General features: G+C 40.0%; 2 protein-coding genes across 8 annotated transcripts in view; one reads left to right on the top strand and one right to left on the bottom strand.

The window, feature by feature from the left end:
• The window catches only part of LOC103479583 (dipeptidyl aminopeptidase-like protein 6), a 96,908-nt gene extending 87,015 nt beyond the window's left edge, over window positions 1-9,893 (top strand). For all 5 annotated transcript variants that reach the window (XM_017310132.1, XM_008434097.2, XM_008434095.2 and 2 more), the window contains exons 10-26: window positions 813-910; window positions 1,024-1,150; window positions 2,139-2,177; window positions 2,324-2,431; window positions 2,521-2,612; window positions 2,689-2,736; window positions 2,824-2,936; window positions 3,287-3,334; window positions 4,193-4,291; window positions 4,368-4,437; window positions 5,872-6,066; window positions 6,170-6,224; window positions 6,343-6,445; window positions 7,355-7,410; window positions 7,519-7,591; window positions 7,705-7,778; window positions 8,741-9,893. In XM_017310132.1, coding sequence (XP_017165621.1) covers window positions 813-910; window positions 1,024-1,150; window positions 2,139-2,177; window positions 2,324-2,431; window positions 2,521-2,612; window positions 2,689-2,736; window positions 2,824-2,936; window positions 3,287-3,334; window positions 4,193-4,291; window positions 4,368-4,437; window positions 5,872-6,066; window positions 6,170-6,224; window positions 6,343-6,445; window positions 7,355-7,410; window positions 7,519-7,591; window positions 7,705-7,778; window positions 8,741-8,887 — 1,545 coding nt within the window. In that variant the 3' untranslated portion in view covers window positions 8,888-9,893. The remainder of the gene's footprint in view (window positions 1-812; window positions 911-1,023; window positions 1,151-2,138; window positions 2,178-2,323; window positions 2,432-2,520; window positions 2,613-2,688; window positions 2,737-2,823; window positions 2,937-3,286; window positions 3,335-4,192; window positions 4,292-4,367; window positions 4,438-5,871; window positions 6,067-6,169; window positions 6,225-6,342; window positions 6,446-7,354; window positions 7,411-7,518; window positions 7,592-7,704; window positions 7,779-8,740) is intronic.
• Window positions 9,894-10,712: 819 nt separating this feature from the next.
• The window catches only part of arhgap21b (Rho GTPase activating protein 21b), a 34,765-nt gene continuing 24,062 nt past the window's right edge, over window positions 10,713-21,415 (bottom strand). For all 3 annotated transcript variants that reach the window (XM_008434100.2, XM_017310085.1, XM_008434102.2), the window contains 15 exons: window positions 21,161-21,263; window positions 21,033-21,075; window positions 20,645-20,770; window positions 20,255-20,554; window positions 18,837-18,898; window positions 18,570-18,715; window positions 18,350-18,489; window positions 18,084-18,242; window positions 17,918-17,996; window positions 17,754-17,827; window positions 17,569-17,658; window positions 17,311-17,478; window positions 16,953-17,058; window positions 13,823-13,854; window positions 10,713-13,619 (listed from right to left, as the gene is read on the bottom strand). In XM_008434100.2, the coding sequence (XP_008432322.1) occupies window positions 12,111-13,619; window positions 13,823-13,854; window positions 16,953-17,058; window positions 17,311-17,478; window positions 17,569-17,658; window positions 17,754-17,827; window positions 17,918-17,996; window positions 18,084-18,242; window positions 18,350-18,489; window positions 18,570-18,715; window positions 18,837-18,898; window positions 20,255-20,554; window positions 20,645-20,770; window positions 21,033-21,075; window positions 21,161-21,263 (3,137 nt within the window). In that variant the 3' untranslated portion in view covers window positions 10,713-12,110. The remainder of the gene's footprint in view (window positions 13,620-13,822; window positions 13,855-16,952; window positions 17,059-17,310; window positions 17,479-17,568; window positions 17,659-17,753; window positions 17,828-17,917; window positions 17,997-18,083; window positions 18,243-18,349; window positions 18,490-18,569; window positions 18,716-18,836; window positions 18,899-20,254; window positions 20,555-20,644; window positions 20,771-21,032; window positions 21,076-21,160; window positions 21,264-21,415) is intronic.

The following is a 21,415-nucleotide window of genomic DNA, read 5'->3' as shown; positions in this document are numbered from 1 at the left end:
GCACAAACCATCACGACTGTTATACAGTTCAGCAAACTCAGGGTGTATTTAATTGATTTGCTTTGAATAAATGCATGAGATGAAAGGGAAGTCAAAGGGGGCGACTTGTAGCTGTAGTGAGGATCCTCCAGAGATGCAAACCTGCAGCATGACTTTAATAAGCAACAAACAAACACGCCGTCTCAGACCAGAGACTGATGCAAGTGGAAGGGGCTTTCACAGTGTGATAAAAGGTGTTACTTTGAATCCCTTTGGTACAGGAAGTGAAAGTCCTACCCATCTTTTTTTTTTTTTAATGTTTGACGTCTGACACCTCATGAAACTCTCTCTTTGTTGAATACTCAGGGTGAATGTGTAAAACTGAATTTACACATTCAGTTTACAGTGTGAGTTAAACTTCACAAGAGGGAACAATTATGTAAGTGATGGGTATGAGGGAAAATTATGATCAGGTGGAGGGAAAAAAAATCTTTTGTRCTTTAAGATAAAAAAATATTAAGAACAAAATGAAAATCATATCTTGAAGAATTTATTTATTTATTTGCTAAAAGAGATGAAATTGCTCTATTGTTAAATCTTACAGTATGAAGTTTCAAGGCCATGTGAGCTTGAAACTTTATCCCGTACGCTGCTAACGCAGGTCTTTCCACGAGTGCTTTTAACAAGTTTTTCTCATTAATCCAACCATTTTCTTTCCTTAATTTGACTGCCTCTCTCATCATTTTGTCCATAATATTTAAACATATATATATTACTTAATACACGACACCATTCTGATGTTTAAACACATCTGTCTCTGGTTTTTGTCTCAGGCTGGAGAAGAGAATCCTGTAGTTCGCCTGTCTGTGGTGAGCCTCCATGGTCCTCTGCACACAGTGGTGATGAAGAAACCCGACGACCCTCGGATAGGGTAAGTGACAGAAGGGTAGCACCTCTGTGTTTGTGACACAACAAGTGACTACCGTCGAAGTAGTTTGTTAGAAGGGACGGAGGTTGTTAAAGGTGTGATATGTACTTTTCCAGGAGGGAATATTATATCACAATGGTGAAGTGGGCCACCAACACCAAGTTGGCTGTTAACTGGCTGAACAGAGCCCAGAACAACTCCATCCTCACGTTGTGTGAGACCACCACCGGAGTCTGCATCAAGGTGACGCAAACTGTGACACATTTCTGCTGCCACTTATGTTCCGTTGCCATATTTCACTTCTTGTATCCTTCTCCGTGTCTTCTTCTCTTTTGGCGCTGTAGTTCATTTTAAATAAAAACCTCACACACTATTCTGTTTAGAAACAGTCATCCGCTTTAGGTTTTTTTATTTAGTAATTTAGCCTGGAACTGAATGAAACACCATCCGGTCCAACACAAAAGCCTCTCTAAAAAGACACCAAAGTCAGGTTGTATGTCCTTTTCTTAAACCGTCAAACAAAATTAAAAGTAAAGTATGGCCATGTTTGAAATATTTAACAGACAAGACAAACCTAAACATTACATCCTTACTGCAAATTTTGTAAAGATTATATATCAAATGTTAAAATTTTGAAATATTTCATATGTTTCTTTTGACACAGTTAGCAATTGCTATGAATGTCCTGTTTGTAGACTATTTTTCACAACAGAGTGTGTTATATACATGTATATTAATATACACTTATTTTTCTTATCATTACGTTGGATACTGTTTTTTGTCAGTGATATCAACATCCCATAGAAAAACATTTTTCTTTATTTTAAAACCCAGAAATACAAGCCTATTGGAAGTTCTTTAAAGATGAGAATAATATCCGTGCAGATATTTATCAAAAATTATAAGTTGTCTTTTTGATTTGTTTAGTTTTGTTTTTTCCAAAAGTTTATGTTGCATTTGTGACTTTACTAGTTTTATTTCGCTTTAGTGAGGGCATTAATTGCCCTTATGATTGTAAGGATCGCAAACCCCTGGAATAAGAAAAGCAACATATTATTTCTATGCTTTTCTTGAATCACAATTCAGCTTCCTATTCCAATTATCTCTCCATGGCTCTCTGTAAAGAGGTGAATGACTAACATATTTTTATTTTCACTCTTGGTTTTTCCAATCAGGGTTGGTCGGGTTTTTGTGGCGCAGTTTTATGTTCTGACATTGTTATTCTTTCCAGAAACATGAAGATGAGAGTAATAGCTGGCTGCATCGACAGGTATGCGAAGGACAAAACCCCCTCCTGCTCCGTACCAAAGTAGTTGGTTATGAAATGCTCCCTCTGTTTATCTGAAGAAGTACAGAGATATTAAATTCAGAGTAAATGTTGTTTTTTTTCTAAAATTACTTCTCTCACCTGCGCAGAATGAACCTCCACTGTTTTCTAAAGATGGACACAAGTTTTTCTTCACCAGGGCAATCCCTCAGGGAGGGAGAGGGAAATTTTTCCACATCTCTGTTTCCACCTCTTTGGTAAAAGTGCAGGCATGACTCAGATTTTTAATTTTTGTTAAATACGTGAGGTTCAAGAAAAACATTTTCAGTGTGTTGTTATTGTTTAGCCTAACACCAGCGCAGACATCCTTCATTCTCTCACGTCTGGAAACTGGGACGTCACAAGCATCTTGGCCTACAGCCACGAAAAGAACCTCATGTAAGCAAAACCTCTGCACATGCGAGAGCGCTCGTTCTTCTAACCCACAGTTACTTGACGTCTTGATGATTTTCAGATATTTTCTGAGCACAGAAGACGACCCGAAGCGACGGCACTTGTACAGGTAGCGTTCTCGTAAAAGTCGTCTGGCTGCTTTTTGGAGTTTCTGGATGGCTTTGGAGGAGCGTATTAACGCCGTGTCATCCCACAGCTCCGACACGATCGCCCCTTTCAACCGCTGCTGCCTGTCCTGTGAATTCAAGTGTGGTTATGTGGACGTTTCATTCAGCCATAACATGGAGTACTTCTTGCTCAGCTGCAAAGGTGGGAGACATCTACATTCAACCGTCGCCCTGCAGTATTTCTGGTAGAGAAAATCCACAGGATTAAATCTGTATTCTGTGGAAAGCTCGATAGATTTTATTTTTTTATTGGTGTCAGACTGACGGTTAAAATCGAACAGGTTGTAAAAAGATAAGGTTAAGCCAGCTACTTACCGACTGAAAAGAGTGAATGATCTAATTCTGTGACAACTCTTACATTAGCATCGCTGATGACGTTTACTATGTGGGTGTATCTTAATAGACAAGATAAGTGTCAAAGTATGTTGCTTTTCATAATAAATTACTTTATATACTGTACTTTGTTAACCAATTGTGTCACTTATTATTCAGGTCCAGATATACCAAGTGTGGCTGTTTACAGAACAAGAGACAAAGAGAGTAAGTTTTTGATTTTCAGAGACAATGGCTCAACTGATTTTAGTTCCCAGCCAACATTTACATATTAGGGCTTCTGTTTGTTGGAAATCAGCTGAAAAATTGACTCCAGATGAAATTTTTCACAGTTTGTATAATAATTATTAGCTAATTACCTCTAAAGGGCTGATGACAGCTTTGAACTGATTCAGTAATTACCCATTTAAGATCTCACAAACAGCACCTTGCAAAAAGATTCATAGCACTTAAAGTCTTTTGTATTTTGTGACATTACGGCCACAAATTGTAATAGATTTTATTAGAACTTTATGTGAATGAAATACACAAAGTAGTGCATAATTGTTGAATTCTTTGTGAGGATGTCTCTACAAGCTTTGTAAAACTAGAGAGTAAAATTTGTGTCCTTCTCACTACGCAAAAAATAGCAAGATAAAATCCACTAGTTCAATCATAGTAGATGGAAAATATCAACAAACAGGAATTTTCAAGTGTTGCCACAGATTCTCACTTGGATTTACTGCTGGGCTTTCTTGCAACATTTCAATAATCCTGCCAATCCTCCAAAGAAGTCATATTTGCAGAGTGCACCAGTCATAGATGTCATTTTGAAAGATTTTCACACCTGAGCTCTGGATTTTTGCAACTCCTCCAGAATGACCACAGACCTCCTGGCTGCTTCTCTGAGTAATGCTCTCCTTGCTTGGCCTGTCGGCTTGTTCTGCCAAATGGTCCGATAAAGGACCATTTGGGGCAAAATTCATTGAGCAGTCATCCTGCTTCAGCAGAACATCCACACGAGCTCCATACTGGCTGGATTACACTTACTGAGAGCGTCTGACTGACTGTTGTCTTGATCTGCAGAGGTGTTTGACGTGGAGACAAACAAGAAAGTAAACAACACGTACAACAACATGCAGATGCCTAAAGTGGAGAATAAGACCATCACCATCGATGATTACAGTATGTGACCCTGTACACAATATGTGTGTGTGGTCATTTCATGGGACGCCCACTGACCATGTCCTTTCTCTTGCAGCTCTGACGATGCAGATTCTAAAGCCAGCAGGTTTTACAAGCACAGCCCACTACCCTCTACTGCTAATAGTGTGAGTGTGACTGCACACTATCTATCTAGAAATGGATAGTGTGTTCTATCCATTTCCAAAAATGCTTTGTACATTTTTTCTGCTCCATCAATGCATGTAAAAGCTGTTACAGTGTTACAGGGCCTCCACCAATGAGAGCCTTTTGCCTTTGGAAAAGACAAAAAATCTAGTCTGTGTAAAATATTTTGCTTCTTGCACAAGGTCATCCTCTTTCTCTTGATGAAATAAAACGTCTCCCTTGAAAGTGGATACATAGAAATGAGCCAGTTTAATTGGCACATTTCAAAGTACGAGAACTGACTCAAATTTCACTGAAGTTCAAGTTGTCACTTAGAGAAAATGATTTTTAAAAGCTTAAGGGTTTTACAGAGATGAAAGCTATAATAAACAATCTTAGATACAATCTAAGATAGACGTTATGAAATTTCTTCTGCACAAAGCAAACCACAATGCTTGAAAAAGGAAATATGAAGAAGACCTAATTCTAGATATCCAATATACATACAAAATTACAGATAAACACAATGCAGGATATTAGAAAACACTATCTCTATCCCCTCACCGACATAATTGAATATCTGTGGACGAATACGTTTAAAGAAAATAGCCTGAGAACCTGAGATTTATATAAAGAGGCAAGTGAAAACATGGATTTCTAAAATAACCAAATTCTGTCTGTCAGTTTCAGGGCCCTTACAAAACATTAAAAGGAGAGATTAGGGTCTTTCCAGCCTCTTTTGTTCTGTTAAAAGCAGTTAATATCTTACCTGCAGCAGATTACTCTTATAGCATCTTCATTTAGCATAAAACCAGATTAGTTGATTCTGGAGGCTTAACCTTACAGCTAGTCAAAAAGAGACAAAGTTCAAAGCAGGCTTCTAGTGTCCTAAAATAACTCCTATCCCAAAAACTTCATGGCAAAATTGACTTTTCTGAGCTTTATATCATGTCTTCATTAAAACATACCTGGAGTTGCTTTGGTTCTCTCGTGTACTGTGCCTATTTACCCAAAGCTCCTTCTTGGAGCTGCAGTCTCCAGCCTCATTCATTTCAACGACACAGAAAGACAGAATAGGAACGGAAAATAATCCTCTGGCATCGGCATCCTTCACATCTGACACTGTAGAACACACAACGTAATCCTCAGATTAACAGTCAGTCTGCAACTGAAAAATCTTATCAGTAATTACCCGATAATATTACTTGATCTCACCGTACACTTTGCTGTCTGCACTAAAGAAAATTTCCATATTGCATGCTGGCTTGACCTAGTGGCCTGGTTAACTGGGATAATATTTATTTGACTACTTAAAGTAGTCAAATAATGTAATACTTTAAACCTAGAAAAATAACAAATAAAAAAAAAATACATGGAYGTTTTATGATATTGCAACTCGCCCAATCCGCCAGTAAAATACAATTCTTCCCTCACAGTGATGGCACACCTGGTGGGCAGATGGTGACGGAGCAGTTCCGAGTGGACTGGGCCACGGTTCTCGTCAGCAGCTTCAGCACCATCGTCATCCGCTTCGAYGGCCATGGCAGCGGTTTCCAGGGCACCAACCTGCTCCACAAGGTCCGCAGGAGGCTGGGGAAGCTGGAGGAGAGGGACCAGCTGGAGGCACTCAGGTGAAACCTTTACTGCAAGTGTGAGAGGCTGCAACTCAAGGGYCTGGATATTTTCAAGCTCTCTTCGTTACCTTTTTTTTTCTTTTTCTTTTATTCATTTCAGGTTCATATCCAAAGAGCCTTACATCGATAAGAATCGAATGGGAGTTTACGGGAAGGTAAAAGAGGRATGGCATTCATGTTAAATGGGATCTTCACTCCAGTTGGCCTCTGCTTTCATTGAACTAAAAAGCTTGCTCGGTGGATCTGTGTTTCTGTTTGTCCTTCTCTTTTCAGGCCTACGGCGGATACTTAGCCACAATGCTTCTGAGCTCTGAAGAGTTTACGCAGCTGAAATGCGGAGCGGCCGTCTCACCTATCACAGATTTTGAGCTTTACGGTATAATTTTCCAGGGTTTTTTTTTAAGAGCAAGGGCCTGACTATTTTCACGTTGACATAACCTTGCAAGAACTTTGATGCTTCTTGAACAATTTCGCATGCTGTCTGTATTGTATCCGCACTCGATTGTCCGACAAGTAGAGGAGTAGTAGAGGACGGTATATGAAATTTAATTTTACCATTTTGCAAGGCTCTATAAATATGGGGAAATGAATTAATGTGGAAAAAASCATTTGATTTACCTGAAAAAATCTCAAGGACAAGCTCTGATAATACAGAAAAAATGTTGTGGTCTTGATGGATTTAATGAGATTTAAATAATGCACTTATTTTCAATTAGAATCATGACAGGTTGATTTTATGGTTGTGGTGTATTTTAGCATTTTGGCTTTTGATTTACATACTGAATTCATTCTCATTAAGGAAAGGTTTGAACTCTAAATTCAGTTCTAACTGGGCCTTAGGTTCAGTTTCAATACAGTTTTTATTCATTTGTTTTTTTTTGTGGGGAATGTCTGACAAAAGGTGTCGCTCCCTGACGAGTAAGAASTCAATTTCTGCATTGTTCCATTTCATGAATTATGTGATCTAGAGAACAAAAGACTTGATTTCCACTCAAGTAGTTAAGGGTTCATATTTTGTRCTGAAAAGTAAAACTCCAGAATTGTGAGTTTAGAATTTTGAAATTCATCATGGTCTGTAAAACCATATTTTGTCAAAARAAAATTCAGAGATTTATATTCTTCTCCTTGCACTTTAAAATCATGCCCTATTTTGTGTTGGTCTGTTCAATAAATTCTCTATAAAACAAATAAATATGCTTCTGATAAAGTATCAGAATGTGAAAAAGTTCTAGGGTGTTATTATTTTGTTTTTCCATCTAATTTCTCCCCCCTCCCAACATTGCAGCATCTGCGTTTTCAGAGCGATACCTTGGCCCTAAGACAGATTCCAGAGTATATACGGTGAAGTGTTTTAATATTTACTACCCAAATTTTACCACACTTCTATATGCAAGTTAACGTTCAATACTGATTGAACTTCAGATACATTTTCCTTTTTCTCTCCTCTAGATGTCTAATTTGGCTCACAGAGCGGGTCGGTTGCTGGAGAAACAGTTCTTAATAATCCACCCGACAGCTGATGGTATCATATTCATAATTGTGTTTATGATTTAACGTTACAACATAAGAAGTGATAAGAGTCTGTGTCCCTCAGTCTCATGTGTGTCTTTGCTCTCGTTCTCTCCACCAACGCAGAAAAGGTTCACTTCCAGCACACAGCAAAATTCATCAACCATTTAATCAGTGAGAAGGCCAACTACACTCTACAGGTGAGCTTCTGTTACTGTAACTGTTTGTTTTTTTATGAAAACGTTTTTTTGTGACAATTTAACAGTGTCTTATCAGGCAAAATGAATTTAAAGATGATTATTTTCCAGTTAAAAATCACCTACTTGTAATTATGCTGCACTTTTGACTCAATGTTTTTGTGTGTATGAGACAAACATTTGTTTTCTTTGGCCACGTTATTCTACTACTACTACAGTTTAAACTTTACCTTAAATAACATAAAGTTACCTAATTTTTAAAGTGCAATCAGTAATACTTTTACAACAAATTGATATCAGTAATGATTTCTTGGTTAATGTTAAGTTGTCATAACAAAGACATTTTGAATAATGTCAACTTTGCATTAAAAGTGTCATACTTTACCGAATGACGCTCTATGACAACAGTCATAAATATTCATGAAGGCTTATTCATGTTCATGACGGGTGTTATGACATGTTTATGACAGTCATAAATATTCATGAAGGCTTATTCATGTTCATGACAGGTGTTATGTCATGTTTATGACAGTGTCATGTGAGTCTTATTCACCCCCCTTCTAATAAAGTGTTACCGGTGAGGTTAATCTCTGTTAGCTAAGAGATTAGTTTTAACGTTTTTATAGCCATTTCCTGGTGGAGTGCCCCAGTTTAAATGTAGACTGGAGAAAATGCAGCTGCAATTGTTTGATCTGGACCTCTTTGGTCCTTGCTAACTTCAAACTGTTTTTGGTAGCAGGCTTGTGTATTATTATTTCTGAACATCTTGAAAAATGTATTTCTGGTGACATTAACAAAATGGGAATACATTCAAATGACTTGTTTGTAAATGTTTACTGATTTTGAAATCTCCAAATTTGACTCCCAGCAATTTTTCTTGATGTGTAGATTATGAATCCTTGTTTTTCTACTGTACGCTGAATCACTGCTTAAGTTTAAATAATAGTCCCATTCCTGTTTCACAGATCTACCCGGACGAAGGCCACTTCCTGCACAGCGAAGGCACACAGCAGCACCTGAGTCAGTCCCTTGTCAACTTCTTTGAGGAGTGTTTCCGAGAGCCAGAGACGCCCAAGGGTGACGACCAGGATGAGGTCGAGGAAGACAGTTAAACCTGGGCCTGCCAGGCAGCCGTGGCCACCTCCTCAATCACAGCACAATATGCAACAAATCTTTCTAACCTAAAGTCTACGCCGCCTGCCGTCCAATCTGATTTTAGCTCTATTCTGAAGCACCTGCATGTGCAAACAGGGCGTCGGGCCCGATCCCCCCTGTGCTCGACTCAACGCTGGCTACTGTTGAAGAAACCGGTCAGACAGAGGCTGAATAAAACTCCGCTAAGAGCAGCTGTTATCTCTCTCCGAAAAGCTGGACCAGTACTCCCTCTGGTGGACAAACAGAGGATCGACAACCCAAACAGGCAGGCTAAAACAAGTGCTTTGCAGATTATTCCCATGAGAAGATATAACTCTTTGATGGCTGCCAGTTCGTGATAATCTTGCCAACTAACTTAAATTATTGTGTTCCTGGTTATTCAGAGTTGTTTTTCAGATTCTCTGTTTAGTGTCTTACTGTGTGTAAGTGGATGCATCAGTCCATAGTGGCTTTAGAAGATGAAGGCACAACGTTTAAAGCTGTAACACTCAAAGATTGTATAAATAATGAAGTTTTAATAATTTCTTTGTGCCCACATTTCTCTATAGAGCTCTTGTTTTTGTCACTGTGCCTTACTGTGGGGAAGATGTTCACGTTATGAGCCCACACGACACTATGAAATGAGGAAACATGGTCCGAACAGAGACGTCTATGGATTTTAACTTTTCTTTTTGTTTTGTTTTCTCACAATACATCGGAAAGAGCGCCATATAAAATAAACAGACAACGGTATATTACAATCCCACATATGTAACCATTACTTAGTTTGCAGTTTCCCAACGTTAAACATAATTTTCTGCGTTTAGTAAGTTCTTTGCTGTATGTTCTACCAAGTCTTTTCTCCTCCCTTCATTTCTGTTTGTATTGTCTGTGGTTTCCAGTCAGCTGCTGTATAAAGTGTATAAAACTGACAAAGTCTCCATGTTATATGTTCAACTTGTATATAAAGCATTTTGAAATGTATTTTGTCTTAAATTTGTTTTCTAAATCTAAACCAACAGACTAACGCGTACAGCAAGAAATAATGCATCTTACCTGACAGATAAAAACTTCATTTCTATGACATTTACGATTAAAAACAGACTTCTAGTTTGAAAAGGGCTTATTCATTTCACGTAAAAGCAAAGTTGATGTTTGTTGTGGCCCTTTCAACATGGACCTTTTCCACATTCATCCCTGTTGTGGCGTTAAGATTACATGTAACCATGTTACACATTCATACATCAGCCGCTTAACATGAGCTTCCCAGTGAGATGCCCCAAATAAAAGAAAAAGTCGAATTTTGGGAGATTTCAGAATGTTTTTGAATTTGACACCTTTATAAAAAGCAGGAAGTACTTAAAGAAACAGGCCAATGTCAAGGCATCAAATTGCAAAGTCAAATTTCTTTTATGTTTGATATATTAAGTATTTTTATACAAACCGAAGGTAACAGTCACTTGATTATGCTACAAAATGCCTGGAAAGCTTGTAGTACGTCCTACAAGCTTCTTGCATGATTAAGGCCTACAATTGAACATAGATTCAAAAGATTTTATAAATCATCACTTTTTGTTTTACATAATGCCCCAACTTCATTATAATTGGGGTTGTATCAATGTTATAATTCAAGTTAATTTAAATTGGTTAATTTTCCTGGTACTAGTCCACATTTTTAAATAAAGTTCTCAAATCGTGTCATTTTTTATATCAAATATTCATATATCAATTAGGTTTCCATGCATATTTTTATACTAAGAAAGGACAAACAAACAAACAAACAAACAAAAAAATACTGAACACTTGAATTTCTACCATAAAATTTATTTCCAGTGTTTCAGGAGTCTGTGCACATTCTTCACAATCTGAGGAACATCATATACATACAAATAACCCCACTCAATGAAATATCCCTCCTCCGTCTCCCCACAGCGAACCTCTCTGCACAGAGAAGTACCAAACTGCCAACAACACCCACCATCATCGTTTTACAATACTGTACTTGAATCCTGGGATCTGATGGAGATGCAAAGTAAAGCAGCTAAAACATGGCATATTTGTACATTTAAATTACTCTCTTAATTTTCACAATGAACATTTAAAATTCAAGTGCCGTTAAAAACCAAGAGATGAAAAACGAGAGGGTGTATAAAACCTTTAAGACCAGAGTGGAATGCCTAAAGAATGGAAGCTCGGCATTTTTTTCCGTTACCAGCAGAATGACTGAATTGATGAAAAAAATTTAAAAAAAATAAAAATGTCATTCACAGCAACATCTTCAACAAAGACAGTATGGCACCCTTAACATTTCAATGTGAGGCACTTTCTTTTTGTAATTAAACGTTTCTTTTCCTGATTGATCCTCAGAACTTTTCATTTCATTCCACTGCCGCCCATTGAGAGATGCATGACCCATTAAATCCATCGAGTCTGAAAGCACAGCGTAACACGTGCATCGAAGGGATGTTTACTGCTTTTTTTCAACCACACAGCAGGAATGAACATGAACCGTATCAACTATTTGCATAAGTCCAGTGTCTTCTGGTCACCTTTATACCCTTGGAAAGGCCCCTTTGACAGCAGAGAGCTTGTAGGCAGTCAGTCGCACACAGGCTGTACCAAAAAACACTCTTCAAGTACACAGAAAAATAAGAATATGTACACTTTAGAATGAAAACAAGCGTGTAAAGCTCTTAGTCAGTATTACAGCAAGCATGTCTGTACATTCTTCATTTGGTTACCGACAGCCTCGCTGACTTTAAACATTGTAACTTTCTTAACACAAAAATAGTTCCTCTGCGATACTAAAAATCTGTACTTTTCTTTTTTTAAACTACTTCCTATTTTTCTAAGTCGGATCCTCCTTATAGCCTTTCAACTGCACCTTATAACGTTCACTCATCCTTCAACATACTTCACTAGCTCATCGCTTCATTAGCAACAGGTCCTTTTTTTTTTGACTTATTTTGTCATTAAAAAATGAGAAAATTAAAAAGATACAAACATTTGTTCCATGCCTTGTTCAGAGGTTAGATAAATGGTTCATCTGTTTTAATAACCGCACTCACACCTGGTAAAAGACACACTCCAGACAACGTTTGTAAACATGCTCATTCACCAACATTGGTCACGTGACAGAGAATATAGAGACAGGAATACGTTTCACACACACACGCACACACACACATACAGACACACCTGTCACAGGTACTGGTAGAAGCGCGAATGGACCACCTGGGAACTGGTGAGTTTATGTGGGTGAGCGGTGGCTGACAGGCTCAGATTTTTGCTCTGTGAGATTTCTCCATTTAACGCCTCAGCGGGACCGCGCGCCAGCTCGGAGGAGGACGAGGCGCCGGAGTTCTGGGAGTTTGAGCCGCACAGCGCCCCGAGCTGCTCTGAGAGGTCCAGGCTGACCTCTGGGTTGCTGGTGCGGTGGCGCTCGCGGGCAATCCAATCCCCGATAGAGAAGTCCTGAGAGCTGCACTTTGGTTTAAGCCGATCTACGGCTGACAGCTCTGAGCGCGAGCCGACCGGCTGCGACCAGTCCCCCAGAACGGACAGCTCTGCGAAGTCTCTCTGCCCGCCCATCGTGTGTCTGCGCCTGATGTTCTTTTTCTTACTGCGCCTCTCTGGAGATCGGCTCCTCTGGCTGCCCACGCCGAACATGTCGTCCACGGACATTCGCAGGCGGACCTTCAGTCGGTCGGTTATCTTCAGCTTCCATGCCGGCTCCGTTTTATCCAGCTCGCTCCGTGACGACGAGCTAAGACTCCCGCTGGATCGACCTTTTGCCGAACCCATAGCCTGCGACAACCTGTTGGGATCTTTGTCGTCCAGGGAGGTCTCGCTTTCGGTTTTCTGTTTGCTGGATTTCTTCCTGGACAGCGTGTCACACTCGATGAGCCTGTGCGACGGCAGCGGTCGGGTGGACTCCAGAAGCTCGCTCTTCTCCGCTTTCCCGATGGTGAACACAGACAGGTCGCTCTCGCTGTCCGTCTCCACGGGCCGGCCCTCGCTGATGAGCTCGCTCCTCTCGTCGTCGGCGTCTTCACCCCCTCTGCTCTCAGACACAGACTGCACTTCGGGACTGAGCGTGCAGGTCTCGGCTCCGGTCAGGAACGTCATGGAGGACGTGGTGGAGTAGTCCGAGGTGATGGAGCAGACCTCGGCTCCCAGTCCGCCGGGGCACGCGTCCGCGCCCAGAATCGCGGTCGTGTTCCTCCTCACCCTGGGCACCGAGGCCTGAGAGCTGGTGCTGTTCATCGTACCGAGGTCCGACACGGTGTCGTCGTAGTTGGAGGGCGGGTCTGACAGAGACGACTGATGCGTTACCGTCATGCGGTAGTTGAGGTTTGGGGAACTGGAAGGTGAGGCGTATGGAGGCATCTGATGGCCGGAGGGAATGTGCTCTCCAGGGAGGGAGGCGACCGACTCAGATTCTTTCCTGATGGTTTCGTCTGAGCTGTTCCTGTGCTTGTCTTTTTTGCCGTCTTCATCCGTCTGGCCGCTGTCCTCCGCCTGGCTGGCCTGGGACCACAGAGGCCGCTGACCCACCTCCGGGAGCTCCTTTTTGTTGAAACCAGAGTCCAGGTCATCATCTGAACTGCTGAGTTGAGATTTTTCTTTATTCTTCTTGCGTTTCCGGTTGGCGAAGATTGAGGAGCGCAGCATTTCTTTGCTACACTGATTCCCTGAAATCCACAAGCCCTAGCGATAGAAAACATAAACATTATTATAGTCTTGGATATACATTTATGCTAAAAAAAAAAAAAATCCCTGGTCAAATTTCATTTTTTATTTTTCTGAGAAACCAAAGATCAAATCACGCAACAAGAAACACCTGAAATGTACAAGTTAGACTTTTTAAATTAAAGGTACTGAGGTATTAAATGTTTTTTTGTTTTTCTTACCTTGGATTTATTGGAGTCAGGACATGCCGTGTCTGCATAAAAACAAGATACTCATCAGTAAACGAAGGAGCTTTAAATGACAAAAACAAGACACTTGAAGCAGAGATTAAAAGAGACAGGATGGATATAATGAGAGCAGCTGGACAAAAGCAGATGACACATTTCTGATTGAAGAAGAAGAAGAMGACGACACAGGAATAGAATCAAGAAGTCAGCACTAAATGCAAAAAAGTGAACAGAGCAGCAGAAGGTGCCCGAGATGAAGGAGAGGAGGTGAAAAACCCGGCAGTAAACGACACAAAAAGCAGCTCATGCTCATGTATCGATGGAACGACGGCACATCGGGGACAAACACGGCAGTCACAGAGCATCACATGTAGCCACCGACCAGCTGAAGGCATTCTTTCCCAACTCAAGACGTCACAGAGGAGGGGGAGTCAATGAGTTTTCTCTAACTGGGGAAATTTCAGGAGGCCCTGAGTGTGTCGGATCGGTGAGTGTGTTGTGAGCTGAGCTGGTGCAGGCAAGCTTCAATGTAACAGATTTGTCTCGCTCAGAGAGCTCCTGCAGTGAGCTTAAACGTGTAGCCTGTCACTAAGAACAACATAAAAGGCAAAACAATATTGTGCAGRAAAACTTCAGACTTTAACTGCAGCTAACGACGAGAAGCAGACTAATATGCCTTTCTAAACAAGGACTTACAGAAGCTTTGGACGGCACAGAAACTATAGCAACTCCTGCTAATGACTCCAAAAAGCAACAAAAGGGAGATTAAAATGAAATCTAATAATTTATCAAAACGCTTTTAAAAAGGGCTACGTTTTACTTTATAGCATGTAAAAAATATGTATTTTTTGCACTAAAAAGCCACAAGATAAAAACCAAACTATAATAAGAAAATCCTGCTTTAATTTTCATTGTTGAATTTAAAAACCTTTCTTAAATGAACTTCTATGGTTTACAGCTGGACAAGCACCGATGAGTCTGACAGTTTTCAGTTCGACTTTCCCCGACAAGCAGATCAAAACTCCAGTCTGTTGCTAATCAATACAGACAAAAGTACAACTGCCGTTTCCAGGACTTTTTCCAAACTCAAATTTCCAGAACACTCAGTCCTTTAAGGCTATTTTAAGACAGAAAATGTAAAACCTCAGGATGCATTTATGGTTATTTAAATAGAGTGAGGAGGAAGGAAACAAGGAAAGGAGAGAAGACGAACCAAAGGAAGAAAGGAAGCACACAAAGAAGGGTGCAAGACAGATGGAAGGAGAAGGACGAAGAGGTGGTGAGACAAGAAAGGATGTTGGATATGAGGGAGGAAGGTGGGAAGAAATGAGTTACAGAGAAGGAGAGAAGAAAAAAATAGCAGGAAGAAAGGAAATGAGAATATATTTAGATATAAGAAAGGAAGAAGGGAGTGGGATGCTGGACTTATCTTAGTACCATTCAGCTAAATAAGCTGCAGGTTGAACAAACGGCAACAAACGACCTGGACAGCTCCACTGAGCCTCAAAAACCGACTGGTTCATAAATCATTTGTTCTTCTAATTAAACTCCGTGTAGGAGTCACAAAACAACAACCTCACTATCAGACTTCAAAAAACTCTTAGATGTTTTTCTTTTCTCCCCTTTGTGGTTTTAGGAACACAATAAGTGAGTGACGTGGTTCTCAAGAGTTATGCAACACAAAGAGATGACGTACTGTACAGCTAGGTGCGTCTAGTCAATGGTGTGAAGTTGGGAAATGTAAAACAGAGACAAAAATGTTCAAATAAAAACACCACAGACAACAAAATAAAATTTAAAAAAGCGGCACCTGAAAAAAAAAAAAAAAGTAAAAAAAAAAAATTTTTTTTAAAAATCTACACGTAGAAACAATTTAGGCTCCATCTACATGCTCACGGTCACTTAATGTGCGACTTGAACGCCTGCACGCCTCTGCATCAGTAAGTTAGAACTGGGCTGGGATGTGGCTGTATGAGTGGATTGTTTGTGTGTGCCGGGGAACATCCAGCTCAGTCCCGACCCCACGACCCCGCCCTCAGACATCATGACAGATTATGCCACACAACCGGAAGAGAACCTGAGGTTGTCCGTACCATGCTACTTGTCCTTGCGATCAGCTTAAAAGACAACAAGAGACAGCAGAAGGGCTTTCAGAGAAAGTGCAGCAGTGTGGCTCTGTATCCCCTCAGTTTAGGGTACTGGTTTAAATATGAGATGTGCACAGCACAGGAACAATGACAAACATCGACTTCTCTTTCTTTCTTTATCTTTTTTTCCTCCTTTCGGCCAAATTTAAAAGAGCTGCGGGTTACTGCAGACTAGGCAGCTACACTGGGCACAACACTCGTCCTTCTTCCTACAGTCCCAGCTGTCCATCACTGACAAAACAGAGTCCATCAGGGACACCATCGAGTGATAGACGCCGCCCACTTGGCCTGTGTCAAGAGTGGGTAATGTGTGAGTGCTGGACAAGGATAAGGGAGGAGAAAGAACACACTATACAGAGAAGGGCACAGGTCAGAAAGGGTTACAACTTCCATTGTTTATGTTTGTTTTTTTTTGTCTCGTTCAAGATTTTCTTTGGGAAAGAACATGCCGGGATTATGCRAGAGATGATGAGGAGGGGAAGAAAAGAACTGAAAGAAAAGGAGTCGTCATTCAACATAGAAAAAGCACAGGGAGAAAAAAAAAAAGAGTAAAGCAAAGAAATGAACAGAAATAAAACTTGGACAAATTTATATGGGCAGAAATAATAATTAATAATAATAATAACAATAATAATAACAAAACTAAACAAGAAACAAATGGTGACAAAACAAAACAGATTTTAAATTAGAAAATAAATCAATAAAAAAAGCTTTGCTGCAAGGTGTTTCTCAGCAATTGTTCAGTGATTAAGCTACTTGATGGTTTACACTGAAAAATGACTGAAAAGACTTGCTGTAAAAATACTCACAAAAACAAAGCTGATGTATTTGTTCTCACAAAGTATTTAAAACAATTAAAAGATGTTTTATAACATTCAGAATTCAAACTATCATCTATGTCATTTGATACATTTCTATCTGCTACTGTAATGCATACAGAATATGGCTGCCGAGGGGAAAAGCTGCTTCTGAGTTACCTGAGACTTCACCAGAAGAGGCAGGAACCCGGCTGATGTTAGTGAGCAGGTGGCCGATATTGGGCACAGGCTGAGACTGCACTGTGCTCTCCTGCTCAACCACAGCCTGCAGGATTGACAAGGGACACGGAAGAAGAGAGGAACATTATATTCAACCGCATTTTATTTGAAAGTATGCAGTCTAGTAAGAGCTAACTGTAAAGAAAACCCAAAAGGTGTTAGAGGCCACCGAAAATCCGAATCGGCAGCCATAAGACTGCGATTGGTGCAGAAACTGCAACTGTAATGTAGTAAAAAGTGAAACGGTTCAAAGAATCTGAGTACTTTTGCAGCATACTGAAAACAAAGTTCCACTTACAACGGGATCTTCACTGCCATCTTCCATAAAGAACCAGTCAAACTGCTGGACAAGGTTCTCAACAATCTTGCACTGGTCTGGCATGTGATTGACCATGTCGGTCATGTTGTCCTCCGACGTTCTGACCAGAGTCGGACCGAACACGATTGCCAGGTTGCGAGGCTCCATCTAAACACACCGCCAGATTAAGATGAGTCAGGTTATTTGACAAAGTCCTTAAAAGGGGTAAACTCAGGATCTGACGGCGACGGGTCCGACCTTATTCTGTTCACAGTTATCGGAAACCTTTTTTAGGTGAGCGGAAAGGAATTTGAGAGTTTCAAGGTGATGAGTGGGCAATTCATAAACCTGTAAAAGAAAAATAATAATAATAATAGTTTTGGTATCCATCAACACTTAGTGCTAATGCTAATTAAATGTCCCTTATGTCAGAATGTACTAACCAGCCTCTTGAGCTCCTTTAAACGCTCCACTGAGTCTTCTGTTCTACTGGCTTCAATAAATTTATCATACTTTTCTGAAAATAGGACAGAAAAAAAAAAAAAACATAACTTGGTACAAGCACAAAAACAAAGCTATTACTATATTTTGACTTTTATAATCTTACCATTTGTAAACAGAGGTTCTGGAAGTTTTCGGAAGAATGCCTTTAGTAGACTGCTAATCACGTTAATGTCCCTCCATTTCTGTAGAGATTTAGAAAATAAGCAGAGTTGCATGGCAGCAGGTCTTACAGAGGATAATATGAGACAAGTAAGCCGTCTGTCACTCACGTCTTCCTGGATGTCGATGTCGGCCATGCCTTTGGTGTTGAGCTCCTCCTGCATGTTGGAGATGGCAGCGTTGTTTCCAGGAACTCGGTAGATTCCAGTGTACTCCAGTCCTCGCTCCTCTACGACTTGACAGCACACCTCCACGAGCAGCGGAACAAACTGCACAACAATCAGTGGGACATAACTTCGCATACTTCAACAACAACGCAACAAGACGCACTGTTGAACAGTAATACCAAACAAACATTTAAAAAAAGAATCCCCACCGTGTTAGTTTGAGCAGGTGGACAATCTTCAAGACGGACACCGAAAGTGATGCCGGCTTGCTTCTTTTCAAATGGTTTCTTCATGATCCCAGCTATGCCGATTTTCCAGGCTCCCCTGTCTCGAGGCGGACTTGATTCATCTGTAAAAGGCCCCAGAAATAAATGAGCCACCTGAGATGACAGATGTTCTAACTACCGTGAATGACCCTGGTGATGTTACCTTTCAGCGCCCTTCGATCCTCTCCCGTTCTGGGCGAATGGGAGCTGTGGCTGCGGCCTTCTGTTTTACCTCCCAGGAATGCTTGCTTGATGCTGAGCGACTGCCGAGAGGACTTAGGGGAGGGCTCTGATCTGCTGCTGGGAGCACTGGCCAACATACAAAGTTAGAAAGATTAAAACAAAGACTTCACTTTTGTTTGGCATTCAATTTAAACAGTTGTTTCTTGCTCTAGGTAACCACTAGGGGGCAATGCAGTGCCCTGTATACCTCATCATGTTGTATTCTTTTATCTTTCTGCTGATCAAATCCTGGCTGGTAACAGAACCATTCTGCAAAAACAAGAGAAAATCAAGTGAGGATTCAGATAATGTAATTTATATATATATATATATATATATATATAAAATCATATGACAATTCATATAAAAGAAAATATAATAAAAAAACACAAAAAATAATTTTATGACCAGAATCTGTGAATTTTCTGCTACCACAGTTGTGACTGGCAAATATCCACTAAGAAACAAAAAGATCTGATATTTTTCTGATGCGTCAACGTCTCTAAGGTCTATCAGCTGGCATCAACCAGATAGATTTGTGGTGTGAAAGCTATTATCGATTGAAGCATTTTCAAAGTTATTTTTAGTAACAACTTAAAGTCAAAGGAAGCACAAAAGCTGTAAAAGAAAAATGTTTTGATAGGATCCCATCAACCACTCATTCAGGCTGATAGAACAGAACTGAACTATAGTGGGTGTTGGACATTTCCAATTTAGATTTTTTTAAATCAAGACTGGACACAGATATTGCCAGGTAAAAAAAAAATTTAAATTCAAAACTAACAACTAATATTAGATAAAGTAGAAGGTGTGTAAATGGCCATGGCCTTTTAGTTTTGTCACAGTGTAAAGTAAACAAAAACACCTGAATAGATCAACAAGATCCATAATAAATGTAACAAAAAATTTTGCATTTGTCAGGAAAATGCATTTCAAAAGAAAGCACTTAGTGAGAAACACACACATCTAAGAATCAGTAAAATGTAATTTTAGGTCCCATATAGAAAATCTGGTCAATATCTGAACATTTAAGACTTTCAAAATACTTTTCCGGTCCTTGTAGAAACCTTGAAATGATTTTTAAAAAGTCGGATAGTCAAAAGCCCTCAGTCTGAAACTCTATGTAGCTACAGTGAATGAATGAATGAATGAATGAATGAATGAATGAATGAATGAATGAATGAATGAATGAATGAATGAATGAACATCCTTTTTGGCCTATGATGAACAAAGACCACTCCAAGTATCTAGCTGAAAGAAGTCTTTGTGATCAACTAATGCTATTGTCACATTTCCCCTTCACACCCGTCCTTTTTTTTTCCCACTCAGGTAAAACAGGTTTGAAACCAGCTTTTATTCAAGTCATTGTTGACCATTTTCTAAATGATGCTTTTGATCCTATCCCATCACTGATCTGTGTTTTGGTTACAGACATATTTGTAAAATCTTATCAGACAGCTTGTTTTTGTCCTCCATTAAACAGCTACTGGCCTCCACACTGATGATATCAGTGGAGGAAATAATGACAGCATGAGGGTCAACTCATCAGATGGTAATTAATGATCTGACTTGGCAACACACACACACAAACACAAACACAACAAGAATCTGTCTACCCACACACACCTCCTCATCCGGGTTACTGTTTTCCTGGATGACCCTGATCCATGAGAGCATGTCTTCTCTCCCCTCCGCCTGGAACAGATACTCGCAGTCTGAGGTGGTTAACCGCAGCACATTCTTGCGTCTCGTTTCGCTGTAGGAGATGTCAATCAGACAGGCCTTGATGCTAATTCGGAGCGGGTCCTCATCAGACTGGGATGCGGCGTGAGACAGGGCATCCTTCTTATCTTTGTAGAGGGTCAGGGTGTGGCCTTGTAAGATAGCATACATCTGTTTCCAGGATCTCATGCCTCCACCAACACGCTGCAAATTGAAAGACAGAGAAATCCTTAAATGTCACATTTTGAGTAATGAACAGGGCTCATGCAGGAGTGCTTGGGCATGACAGAGTACCTTATTCTTTTCTGTGCTAAGATGCCTGAAGTTAAGAAGCCCTTCTTTGGAAGAATCAGCAAATACATCTAAAGAAGACTCTCTACGAGATCCAGAGTCCCCAGTGGGTTTATGCCCGTCCAGTGTCTGGAAGGGTGAAAAATAAAGACATTTTCTGGCATTACTACATGACAGCAGAACATGACATGAAACTGAGTCAGAGGGGAGGATGACATACAACAACAATTTACAGATAGGAATAGACTTATCCAAACCTAAAAGAATTATTTTCACCAAGTAAGCACAACAAAGATTTAATACTAGAAAATTACGGCTTTTTGAAATACAATGGAGTGCATTAAAGTTCATAACTTTGAGACGTGGATCAAATGGTTCTTTAGCTCCTTACCTTTCTCAGGCCTCTGAAACTGGCCATATGTTTGCTTGTAGATCTTTTGCACAGTGGTAAAGAAAAAGGCAAAGTCAGATGAATATGAATTGCCAAAGACAAAAGAACAAATCTCAGCATGCACTTACCCTCTTCTCTCCTCCTGATAGTTATCCAGACCCTCATCATAAGACTTTGATCGCTCTGTTTTACCAGCAGAGTCTGAGTCCAACAAAGCACTTCGCATAGACTCTGAACATACACGGTACAAATATGAAATTGCGGTTTATTTTGCAACCCAAATGTCAGAAAAAGTTTCATTAAATCCAGGATCAATATCATCTATCAAGACAAAACAATGATGTGATATTACAGGGAAAAAAAAGAAGAAATGCACTATTATT

This window comes from Poecilia reticulata, linkage group LG17 (genome assembly GCF_000633615.1).
Source record: "Poecilia reticulata strain Guanapo linkage group LG17, Guppy_female_1.0+MT, whole genome shotgun sequence".
NCBI lineage: Eukaryota > Metazoa > Chordata > Actinopteri > Cyprinodontiformes > Poeciliidae > Poecilia > Poecilia reticulata.
The sequence above is the reverse complement of the archived record's forward strand: the minus strand, read 5'-3'. Positions and strand labels throughout refer to the sequence as shown.